The 13,127-nt window shown below is 35.7% G+C and overlaps 1 protein-coding gene across 6 annotated transcripts in view; it reads left to right on the top strand.

Annotated features, from left to right (window-relative positions):
• STAG2 (STAG2 cohesin complex component) overlaps positions 1-13,127 on the top strand; it is a 169,616-nt gene that overhangs the window by 113,331 nt on the left and 43,158 nt on the right. For all 6 annotated transcript variants that reach the window (XM_027767187.1, XM_027767186.1, XM_006165696.3 and 3 more), the window contains 9 exons: positions 1,760-1,867; positions 3,875-3,986; positions 6,985-7,102; positions 7,513-7,616; positions 8,724-8,816; positions 9,305-9,394; positions 10,335-10,538; positions 12,624-12,694; positions 13,012-13,099. In XM_027767187.1, the coding sequence (XP_027622988.1) occupies positions 1,760-1,867; positions 3,875-3,986; positions 6,985-7,102; positions 7,513-7,616; positions 8,724-8,816; positions 9,305-9,394; positions 10,335-10,538; positions 12,624-12,694; positions 13,012-13,099 (988 nt within the window). The remainder of the gene's footprint in view (positions 1-1,759; positions 1,868-3,874; positions 3,987-6,984; positions 7,103-7,512; positions 7,617-8,723; positions 8,817-9,304; positions 9,395-10,334; positions 10,539-12,623; positions 12,695-13,011; positions 13,100-13,127) is intronic.

Below are 13,127 nucleotides of genomic sequence, written 5' to 3'. Positions count from 1 at the left end.
TCAAAGGATCCTTGGCCCTTAATAGATCTACTTTTATTGCCTTATGTAGTGTTCACTGTTTGGTGGGTGATGTATTATTCATCAGTATGGGAGTAGTGGAGCTTTAGTATATGTTAATGTTGTGATATTTTGTCTTTTCTGAATATTATTATGTAATAGAAGTTGGGCATCTATAATCTGAAAATTATAAATCTAAAACGCTCGATTTTTTTTTTTTATGGAGAGATTTTCGCTATAGGGCGCGTGCGCTCGCCAGACAGACAGAGAGAGACATTAGAGACAGAAAGCGAGAAATCACCCCCCAGGGGGGATGGTCATGCCGCAATCCCTTCTCCTCCATTCTCCTCTTGGGATCTTGGGCACGCACGCACACGCACCCAGCGTGAGTTTTAAGCCACCGGGTCCGGAACGCTAACCGCGATCGACTACGTGGGAGTCCAGCGACATAGCCATTATGCTAACTGCTGGTTCCCAATGCTCTAAAATCTTAAACTTCATTAAGCACTAACATGATGCCAGAAGAGGAAAGTTCCACACTTTACCTCATCATGTAGTAGGTCACAGTATAACTGCAATCCAAAATTACCTTCAAGTTATGTTTATAAAGTGTATATAAAGGAAATGAAGTTTGTACTTTAGCTTGGTTCCTCTCTCCAAGATAATTCATTGTGTTCATGTAAATATTCTAAAATTTAAAAACAAAATCTGAAATCTGAGACACTTCTAGTTCCAGGCATTTCAGAAAAGGGATACTCAATCTGTATGTGCAAAGTGTTATCTGTGATTAACTCTAACCTCTAGCATGCTGTCACTTTACTTTCTACACTAGGTTAGTTTTCGTCATTTTGTTTCCTGTGTCCCTTTATTTGCTTCAACACTTAAATATTCATATTCTGTATTCCTTCTTAATTTAACTCCCATTAATATGTGTGCATGTGTGTGTGTATTTAATTTTGCAGGAAGACAAATGAACTGCCAGAGAGAGAAAGAGAGAGAGAGAGAGAGAGCGAGCGCGCAAGTGAGCGAGCAAGTGAGCGTAAGCTAGAGCTAGCAAACATCCCCCTGGGGAATGGCTGCAGCATAATCCCTTCTTCTACATTTCTCCCTTCTTTTAGGATTTTGAGAAGTCATGCTTGAGCCACTGGGTCTGGGCCATGTGGGAGCCAGTCACCCTAATTACCACATCATGAGCTGGCATAGCTCCTAGTAATCCTTAAAAAAATACTTGGCTCTTTCGTTGGAAAGCTCTTATCAGAGTCAATAATTAAATAAGGTTGATTTCTGTTTTTTTTTCCCTTTAACATAAATGTGTAGAAGTTTACAATTTTTAAATGTATGAATGCTTTTTTTAAAGTTTGCTATAAGGTATGTACTTTAGTGTACTATGAAAAAGAGACAGGAAGAGCGAGAGAGACAAGGTGAGAAATTATTGAGTCATAGGAAAAGTCAGTAGGTGTTTTTACATAGAAAAATTTGTCATGACTTTTCTGACAATCCAATACTTCCCAGGGGGCATGAATACACCATACACCATCCCTTCTCCTCCATTCTCCTCTGGGGACTTTTGGCATGTTTGCACACAGGCCTGGCATGATTCTCAAGACCCTGGGTCTGGTTCTTGCGCCACATACTTGTCCTTATACAATCTAGGTGCCCTGACCACCATGGCACCTGGCTGGCCTTCAGTGTGCATTTTTGTACTCCTTAAATACTTTATGTCCTCACTAAAAAAAGCTGTTATTGCTTATTTCCTTTTTAGGAGTAGTGAAGAAGTTCTTACAGCAGAAGATTGTGAAAATGTCTATCATCTGGTTTATTCGTCTCACCGGCCAGTAGCAGTAGCAGCTGGAGAATTTCTCTACAAGAAGTAAATTTTTATTTTATTGTCTATTTAGTAATATATTGTATAAGAAGTAATTAAAAATACTACTATGGGTCAAATCAAACCATTCACATTTTACTGTTTCCTTTGAAAGTTTAGGTTTCTTCTCCCCAACTCCTTTTATCTATTCGTTTTTTAAAAAAGGTTTACTATAATTGACACATCATAATTGTCTATATTTTATGGCATATATTGTAATGTTTCAATACAGATATATTTTATTTACATTTTTTGAGTATATTCATTGAAAGACATGGGGACATTTTCCTTTAAAAATCTGAAACTATGATGTGTATCTAATAAGGTCTTTTAAAGGGAAATGGCTCCATGTCTGTTAATGGATATAGCTAAAAATACCCCTAACTACAGTCATGCACCACATAACATTTCAGTCAGTGACATATAGCCTAGCTATATAGTAGGCTACACTGTCTAGGTTTGCTTAAGTACATTGTGATGTTTAAACATTGATGGAATTACCTAAGAACAAGTTTCTCAGAACTTTTCTCTGTCACTAAAGCAACCCATCAATATATAATATTAAAACCTTTTTCCATATTGTTCACACTTTTTACCTACTTCAACTTCCAAATATTGCCTATACTACAATAGTGTTAAGATTGTTTTTACTTTGTTTTAACACATATTAAAACTTATGCTTTAGGTATTTAATATATTTTGATAGCAGAATCTCAAGAATTCTACAATATCTGTGATGCTATATAATATCTCAGATTCGGTAGTATGGATGGCAGTATAGCTATCTAATCACAGAAAATATTCAATAAAAGTTATTCAATGACTTTAAATGAGAACTCTTTGAACCATGTAGATTAAACTATTTTTGGGTGGCGAGTAAAGTCCTATTGCAGTGCCTATAGAAGGCCCATTATTGGGACCAGCAGTTGGCGTAATGGCTATGTCGCTGGACTCACATGTAGTCAACCGTGGTTCGAGTCCTGGACCCCCTGGCTTAAAACTCACACCGGGCATGTGTGCGTGTGTGCCCAAGTTCCCGAGAGGAGTATGGAGGAGAAGGGATTGTGTCATGGCCATGCCCCCTGGGGGGTGATTTCTTGCTTTCTGTCTCTCTGTCTCTCTGTCTCTGAATGGCGAGCACACACGCCCATAGCAAAATCCTCTCCAAAAAAAAAAAAAAGTAGTTCCATTATTTATTAGAATGAGTAGGTAGTGAAAGATGTCCACACTTCGATTTTCTTAATTGTTATCCTATGTTAGTTATCTTCTGTTAACGAACAGCAGCCATGCCATCCATAGAAAGTGGTCACTAAGTTGGGATAATTTCGTAAGAGTAGAAGGAAATGATATGTTCATTTTTTAAGAATACGTACCATACATTTTTGTGCATAAATGGTACGGTTAGTGTATTATGAAAGGAAGCAGTTGTATAAGACACCGTAAAGTTTCTAACTTAATACAATTAAGTTGAGTAGTTAATTTTTCAAGGACTACCATCATGAGGAAACAAGAAGTATCATCAAGCAGGAAATGTGGGCCAGCCCTATTGCCTAGTGGGTAGGGGAACCAGATTCTACATGGTTGATTCTACCTGGCCCCAGTGGCTTGAAAAAACACACTAGGTGTGTTTCTGTGTGTTTGTGTGTGTGTGTGTCCAGAATCCCAACAGGGTAGAGGAGAAGGGGATTGTGGTGTTACCATGCCAATTGGGGAGTACTTTCTCCCTCTTCCTCCCTCTCTCTCTCTCTCTCTCTCTCTCTCTCTCTCTCTCTCTCTCTTTGGCAAGCACATACACCATCTGGCAAAAAAATACATTTTTTTAAAAAGCAAGCTGAAAAAGGTTTATTGCCGTTATTTGCCGCACAGCTTGATGCTACAATATTGAACAGTCTGTACCTACCTCGTTCCCCTTTCCTCCTTTGTTGGATACTTAAATATGGAATGCAAACAGTTAATTTTTTGATGTATAGAGTAGTTTTTTATTTTAAAATGAATATTTTGCTTTGCTCATAGGCTCTTCAGTCGTAGAGATCCAGAGGAGGATGGAATAATGAAAAGAAGGGGAAGACAAGGTCCAAATGCCAACCTTGTTAAGACATTAGTTTTCTTCTTTCTGGAAAGTGAGGTTAGTTGATGTTGTCTACTTATGTTTATAAAACTTTGGAGAAGAGCGTAAAATGATGTACATCTTCAGTGCTTCCACATAGCGCAGTAAATTTAGAATAGGGATTTATGTACTCCACAAAACCTTTTAAAAATGCATTGTACTTTTGGTAAGTTGTTCAAACAACACAATTTATGTATAGTGCTGAGGACATAAATTTTGAAAGCAGAAAAACTTGAATAACAGTTTGACACCTATCTTTACCAGTTATATTACTAGCCTCAGTTTTCTCATAAAAAGTAGAAAATAATTATTTTAAGTAACACTGAGAAATCCATGTATAACTTTTAACACAGAGCTAGATATAAGTTCTGAAATGTTGATACCTGCTATTACCATTGTTGTAGATGTGGATTTATAGCAGTCTCTCTTGAAGTTAAAAATCTATCCATCACATATATTTTAAGAGGACTGAAAATTCATTTTTGGTGTTCATATTATGTATTATTTAATTACTGTTAAGACCTTTTCATTTAATTTCTAATGCTTTGTTTCTGTATTCATAATTATTTTTTTAATATTGATTTTAAATCCTGTAACTTTGCTAAATTTGTTTATTTTAGTAATTTTTAAATAAATTCCTTAGGATTTTCTATAATATATAATCAGGTCATTTGAAAATAAAGATAATTTTACTTGGTGATATGCAGTTTTTTTTCCATTTATGTTTTTCTGATCTTACTGAATTGGATAGACCTCCTGTAGAGTGTTGAATAGAAGTGGTGCGAGTAGACATCTTTAACTTATTCTTGATTTTTGTGACGAAGGCATCCAATATTTCAGCATTAATATGGTGTTTGTTATAGATATTATATAGATCTTTATTATCAGATTAAGGATGTTTCCTTCTATCCCATTTTCTGCAGATAGATTCTATAATGAATGGATGTTAAATTCTATAAATCACTTTTTTTTTTTTTTTTGAGAGAGATTTTCGCTATAGGGCGCGTGCGCTCGCCAGACAGACAGAGAGAGACATAGAGACAGAAAGCGAGAAATCACCCCCCAGGGGGGATGGTCACGCCGCAATCCCTTCTCTTCCATTCTCCTCTCGGGATCATGGGCACGCACGCACACGCGCCCGGCGTGAGTTTTAAGCCACCGGGTCCGGGACGTGAACCGCGGTCGACTACGTGGGAGTCCAGCGACATAGCCATTACGCTAACTGCTGGTTCCCTATAAATCACCTTTTATGTATTACTTGAGATACTTGTTTTATTTTGTCTTTTAATTATGTTAATGTATTGAGTCATATTGAAAGATTTTTTCAATTATTTTAATTTTATTTATTTATTTATTTTAAATAATTTAAAATATATTTTATTTAAATGTATTTATGTATTTATTTATTTATATTTTGGAGAGGTTTTTGTTATAGGGTGCGTATGCTCGCCAGAAAGAGAGAGACAGAGAGGCAGAAAGCGAGAAATCACCCCCCGGTGGGGATGGCCATGCCGCAATCCCTTCTACTCCATTCTCCTCTCAGGATCTTGGGCACATATGTACACGCACCCGCCATGAGTTTACTCCACCGGGTACAGGACTCAAACCGCAGTCGACTACACGGGAGTCCAGCGACATAGCCATTATGCTAACTGCTGGTCTCTTTATTTAAATTTGGCCATTGAGGTGGGGGGGAAGCGAGAAAGCAAGCCACCTTGTCAGAGATTTGTTACAGGATTAGCCCTGTGGGAATCCCGCGCCCTTAACCACCAAGCCAGCTGCTGGCCCCTCTATCATTTTATTTGTAATTTCTTTGATGGATTTTGGTACCATGGTATGTTCACCCCCTAAAATGAGTTAGGAAGCAGTAGGGTCTTTTAAATGTCAAGGAATGAAGAGAATGCCTTGCCTTTATATTAACTGGAGTGGTGAACACTTACTTTATGTTTTAATTGGCAATTATAGCATTCTTGTGTTAAAATAAATTCATGAAAAGAGGTCTTCAAAGATAATGGAAAATTAGCCTTAAGAAAAATCTGCATGGATTTTTTTTGGGTGGGGGGGCAAAATAATCATGTCCTTACATTCCTTTTTTCTTTCATAAACTTTTAAACAAGGATATCCATAAACATCTTTTTTTCCTAATTTGTAATCAGATTGCTTATTCCCTTTTTTTTTTTTCTTTTAGAGGGATTTTTGATATGTGACATGTGCACTCGCAGTAGAGACAGAAAGCGAGACCCCCACAGTGCTGTGCCACAATCCTTTCTGCTCTTGGATTCTGGGTGTGTGTGCACACACATGCCTGGCGTGAGTTTCAAGTGTATGGGACTTGAACTGCTGTCGGCCATGTGAGAGTTCATCAACATAATGCCATCTGCTGGTCCCCATAAACATCTTTTTTTTTTTTTTTTAAATTTAAGTCATTTTAGAGAGTACCTGTGTATGAACGAGAGAAAGAGGAAAGCAAAATACCTTTGATAGAGTCTCAGTATGCTCGAACACTCCTTTTCTTAGCACTTCAACTTGTCAAAGGTCCTGGGCAGCAGTGCACTTGCCTGGCATGTTTCCCCACCAACCCAGACATCCATGCTCGGTAGATGGCCATGTAATTTATGGCATTGCATCTCATTCTACCACAATCTGTATAATTAGGTGGATCTTTAATTTCATTTTTTCCGTGAACTTTAGAAATTTCCTGGTATTTGTGAATCAGGCATAGTTAATGTATTGTTAGTTCCAAATAAGCAGTACCTATGCATACAATGTTTTCATAGAATAATTTTCATGTTACTTTTTAATGGTTATTGTGAAAAATGTTTAATGATGCTATGTAACAGGGTTAACTTAAACATAGTATGCTAAGGTGGTTTTTCCTCTTTCATCCTTTCTTCCATATGACCTCAAAAATTTTTTATTTGAGAGTTTGTAAATGGTGGCAACAAAGCTTCCAGTCTTTGGAATTAAAACTAGTACACTGTTTGTCTAAGAGCACATCGCTCTTTTTAAATTTTAGTTACATGAGCATGCAGCATACCTTGTGGATAGCATGTGGGACTGTGCTACTGAGCTGCTGAAAGACTGGGAATGTATGAATAGCTTGTTGTTAGAAGAGCCTCTTAGTGGAGAGGAAGGTAAGGATATTTAATTATGATATTTTTGTTGTCTGTATAGTTTTATTGTAAAAGTAGATCTTACTCATTCCATTTATTTAGTGTTAAAATGATTGATAGAAATTCATATTTTGCACATAATTTTGTTTTCATATACAGTGAATATTATGCTTTATTGAAGTAGTTGTTATCTTTTTTTCTATATCGATTTATATTTTCTTTGCTCAAATGCATTGATCAATGGTGGACAGATTTGGAATGCTGAGTGATTCTGGAAGGTTTAACTGTTTTGGATCTTTTCTGTGATTGAGTAATGGGGTTTTCTCTAGTACATTAGGTCAGAGTCTATTCATACACAGAAGATACAGTTATGTAATAATTACAAGTAGCATATAGACAGAAAAAATAGGTTAACTTTCTCTTTTTTTTAGCACTAACAGACAGGCAAGAGAGTGCTCTGATTGAGATAATGCTTTGTACTATTAGACAAGCAGCTGAATGTCATCCTCCTGTGGGAAGAGGGTCTGGAAAAAGGGTATGCCAATTTATTTTCGATATTCTAAACTGTATTTTTCCTTTTTCATTATCTTTTAAAAAATCTGTTTTTTAGCCATAAAACAGAAATTTTTGAATATTTTTATTTTTCAAGTAATCTTTTTCTATAAGTACGTGTTAAAAGTAAATTTTAAAGTAGTAAAAAGTTGAACAATTTCTGTTCTTTCATCTGATACTTTTGTTAGCACAGTGATTGTTAGTTCCTGCCTTTAAGACTGAATGTATTACACTATTTCAGAGTGGTTCATTTGTATGTTTTGACTTATTTATAGATTTGTTTTCCTTTTCTTCTAATGTAAAATAGAAATAGAGAAAATTATTCACTAAAATGGGGGAGATTCTTATTTCCTGGTTTCAGGTTTTAATGCATTACTGTACAGTTTACATGTACTTTCATTTTGAACTACCAATTTTACTGGCTTTTATAAACTTTTTTCATTGTGAAGAACAAAAAATACATTATTATGACCTAGCTCATACATACATGTGTATTTTTATATAACTGAAACACAGTTTCTTCAGATATATGATAGTTATGGTATGTGGCACATTCTAGGTTCTTACATTCTGAATTCATAGCCTGTGTGTCATTGCCCACAGCCTAGAGTAAGCAGATATGCTGTTCAGTCCTTTTAGGATACGAGGGGACTTCAGGTTTGTGGAAAAGTAGAATTAAAGTATATATTTTGTTGCAAAAAATTGAAATTAATGCATAGTTTTTCATAGTGTGTATTTTCCACAAGCTTTTGAAGACCCCTTGTATAATCTCCTAAAGTATATTTCCTATTCCTGATTGCTGCTTCTTCCATCCAAAGGTATATTTAATTAGTCTTAATTGGGCATTGATTTTTTTTTTCCTCTAAAGCTAGTCTTTTTTTTGTTGTTGTTATTTTAGAGGACCTTGTTTTTCATTACTGTATAGATTATTCTTGTTTATATCACTTCAGGACTAAAGTTTCATAGAATTTTTTTATGTTACTTAAAATACAGTTTTGCCATTTATTTCCTGTGTGTTAACTAAAACTTGGTCACTTAATAGTGTTATAAGGCGTACTAAATATTTATAAACATCTTTGTATTACCTTAGGTGCTGACAGCAAAGGAGAAGAAGACCCAGTTGGATGACAGGACAAAAATCACCGAACTCTTCGCAGTCGCTCTTCCTCAGTTATTAGCAAAAGTAAGTTTGTGTTAATATCATAGTGTTACTAAGAAATTCCAGGATTATTTGGTATTTTTTAAGGTTTTTGCCATGGGGTGTGTATGCTCACTAGAGAGAGAAATGAGAGAGAAAGTGAATAATCATCCCTCTACAAAGAATGGCCATGCTACAGCCCCTTCTCTTCCATTCTCCTTCTGTAATTTTGGGGGTGTATGTACGCACATGGCCCAGCATTATTTCTAAGCTTCTGGGTCTAGGACTTGAACTGTGGTCAGACATATGGGAGTCCATTGTCTTAACCACCTGCTGGCCCACCACAGGATTTTTTTTTTTAATGCCTCAGAGAATACTATAATATTTACTCATCATTGATTTTTTTTCTCATTGATTTAATAACCACATGTATTTCAGGGGTCTATAATGTGATTTTTGTTTTTTTAGTGTAAGGATGGAACGTACAATGATTAATATTGTAATGTTTTTAACATGATCTTTTTATTTGAAAGTACTCTGTAGATGCAGAGAAGGTGACTAACTTGCTGCAGTTGCCTCAGTTCTTTGATTTGGAAATATATACTACTGGACGATTAGAAAAGGTAAGTGTACACAGTCTCTTGAAGAAAAATGATTAGTAAAGTTCCGTCTTTATGGTTTTTGAAAATTTTTCCATAATATGAAAGAATGCCTGTATTTTACATATCTTCTATATTTAGATTTATTTGGTTTAAAGAATGGTGTCATGAGGCATTTCTTTGCTTTATGTCCGAAGCCATAGCTTCATCTTTAGCTCTCAGTTGACTGATCGTTTATGTAGAGTGGGGGGTGGGTAATCGGATATAGTTATGAAATAAATGCCAATGTTAACTGCATACTTTGTGTTCCAGTAACTATTATAAATTCATTATATAAAGGGGAGGGTGTTTTCAAGAAGTTAATGTAAAATGTATATTATGGAAAAATATACATGAATTTAAAAAATTTTTAGACAGGTAATAATCTTATACTTGAATTCCATTTCCCACAAATTTTTTTTTTTTGAGAGATTTTCACTATAGGGCGCGTGCGCTCGCCAGACAGACAGAGAGAGACATAGAGACAAAGCGAGAAATCACCCCCCAGGGGGGATGGTCACACCGCAATCCCTTCTCCTCCATTCTCCTCTCGGGATCTTGGGCACGCACGCACACGCGCCCGGTGTGAGTTTTAAGCCACCGGGTCCGGGACGCAAACCGCGGTCAACTACGTGGGAGTCCAGTGACATAGCCATTACGCTAACTGCTGGTTCCCCCCCACAAATTTTTTAAGTCCCCTCATATGTATTAACATTGCCCCCAAACCCCTGTGAAATAGGTAATATTATTCCTGTTAAAATTGATTAAATAAGAACTGGTGGATGAAACTGTTAACTGTGATTCGAAATACTTCTTAGAATGTACACTGTATTATAGAGTACTATAATTATAAATTTCTTTTGCAGTGGTATGGTTGTATCGTCAGTCCTTGACTCAATTTTAATGAAAAAATATTCTTTTGCAGCATTTGGATGCCTTATTGAGACAGATCCGTAATATTGTAGAGAAGCACACAGATACAGATGTTTTGGAAGCATGTTCTAAAACTTACCATGCACTCTGTAATGAAGAATTCACAATTTTTAACAGAGTAGATATTTCAAGAAGTCAACTGATAGATGAATTGGCGGACAAGTTTAATCGGCTTCTTGAAGATTTTCTGCAAGAGGTATATTACAATTGTTTTCTCAGTTGGGCTTCCCTCCTCTCCAGTCTCCTAAATAGTCATTCAAATATTAGCCCCGGCCGTAGTCTTTAGTGGTTGATTTAAAAATGTTCAGGCTTTTCATTTTGTGGCTCACCAGATTATCATACTCTTGTACCAAAATAGGAAAATGTTAAGAATCTGGCTTGAAGAAGTTGAGAGGAAAACTGACTAGTTTCCTTGTTCCTTTATTTATTTATTTATTTTTTAAAGATTAAAAACATGGTCTGAGCAGTTACCTAGTTTTAGTTGAATGAGGGGCTATTAGAGAATAGGGTGTTATGGAACAATAAAAGAGAGTTAGGCTGAAACCAAGTAGTCTGACAAAGTATAGGGTATTAGTATTTTTGTAGTGTTGGTGAGAAAAGCCCATTGTGGTCTTTGATATATAAAGCCTTAATAAATTGCTGTCCATGGCCATTGCTTCTTTTGGAGATTTATGTGTTATTCTTTTGAATTTACAAAGGGGCACAGTACGGAAAGATACTTGTGTCTTTGAGATTCTTATCTTTTCTGGAAATACATATTTACATTATAATTTATTTAAATGAAATAAAAGTCATAATCGTCAAATTAAAGGTTTGACCTTTTCCATACCACTTTTATTATTAAGGCTGCACAAATGACCTGTACTTTGTAATTTTCAATTTTCTTGTTTTATCAATTTTTAAAAGTTTTTTGTGTGTAACATTATTCTAGGCTTACTAAGTTTTACTAATTGGAGGTTTGTGTAAATAGGTTGATTTACAATGATCACATTCTTAGTTTAAAATTTTAATGACTCTACTCTTGGCTGAATATGATTGTGATGAGGACAAGTTAATTTGAAATCAAGCAGTGGTTTGTTAATTAAGGTTAATTACTTTGTTGAAAAACTAAAGTTTTAAAAGCAAGCGTTTTTTGTAGTGATCTGGAGTTCTATACAGTAGATTCAGTAAACAATTTTGGGGCAAGTACTACCTTCCCTCCCTCCCTACCCTGTGGTTAAGGCAACCAGATCTCATATGGTAGACTGAGGTTTGAATCTAGGCCATCAGACCACATGCAGATATGCCCCAAATCCTGAGAGTACAGTGAAATGGAGGAGAAGGGATTGTGCTGGGGTTGCTTTTTCCCTTTCTCTCTCCCCTTTTGTACGTCTCGTGAGCACATGCTCCCTCTGGGAATTAAAAAAAACAAAACAAAACAAAACAAAAACAATATTTCATGTCATAAAACTTGTATATAGTAAGACTTGTACAATTTTCCAAAACTTAAATTACACTAAATCAAAAAGTATACTAACAAATGTTGTATCTAGAATGGACTAGCATGTGTAGTAATTATTTGGAGGGATTTTTTCCGTTTTTACTTATGATTACTCTGATACTTTTTTTTTTTTTTTTTTTTGTATAGGGCATGTGCGCTCACCAGAGAGAGAGCTAGGTATCAACCTTGCCTTCCCCTCCCCCCTTTGGGTGAGAGATAAGGGCATGCTGTGATCCCTCTTCCTCCACTATCCTCTCAGGATTTGGAGCATGCATGCACACACATCTAGTGTATTTTCAAGCTACAGGGTCTGGATCTCAACTATGATGTTGGTCATGTGGGATCCAGCTGTCTGAACCGCCATGCCACTGATTAGCCCTGATAGCTCGTTCTTAAGAGTACCACATTTAGTATTTTGGGTTGTGTCCTTTAGGTGTTATCTTAATGATCTCTTGTCACCTAATATAGTTCTTATTGTCTTAGTGTGGTGTGTTTTTTTTTCCCCCCCTATGAAACAAAAAATAACTTGGTAGTTTTCTGTTAGTGTTATTTAAACAGAAAAGGGAGAAGAATCTCATGCCAGCTTTCTCTCTTGGGTATGATTTGCCTGTGATAATAACCTTGTATTGACTCATTCTCCCAGCCATGTTGTTTTCAATCTGGTCAGATCTAGATACTGAATGAGAGTTACTTTGTTGTTTTTATCATGGTATTCTTTAATTTTGAAAGGTGGTGTTACCATTTTGATAACTGAGGATTTTTGCATTTTGGTGATTTTTAATGTATAACTAATATTCATAGGGTGAAGAACCTGATGAGGATGATGCATATCAGGTATTGTCAACGTTAAAGAGGATCACTGCTTTTCATAAGTAAGTTGAGTCTTTACGTTTTCTAACTTTTAAAACTATAGCAATGTCAAAATCAGTTTGCATGTTTTGTGAGTTTTAATAGCAGATTCTTTTCTAGAGTTCTTTTGCTTTTGAGAAAAAAATAATTGGTAGAGTCATGTTTTGAATTGGGGTATGACATTATTATCTTAACACACTTATTAAAGTTACTCTTTGCTCTGGGGGTATGTTAAGTGTTTTTCTGTGTTTACTGAACAGCCCTATTCTCTTGACACTTAAATCCAAAATGATTGTGTTAAGCTTAGCTTTTTAATATAACTTAATTTTGTTTTTTACAGTGCCCATGATCTTTCAAAGTGGGATTTGTTTGCTTGTAATTACAAACTGTTAAAAACCGGAATTGAAAATGGAGACATGCCAGAACAGGTTTTTATTTATTTTCAAGTTGCATGTT

Source organism: Tupaia chinensis, unplaced genomic scaffold (assembly GCF_000334495.1).
Source record: "Tupaia chinensis unplaced genomic scaffold, TupChi_1.0 Scaffold143996_1, whole genome shotgun sequence".
In the NCBI taxonomy this organism is placed as follows: Eukaryota; Metazoa; Chordata; class Mammalia; order Scandentia; family Tupaiidae; genus Tupaia; species Tupaia belangeri.
This window is presented reverse-complemented; position numbering and strand designations above follow the sequence as displayed.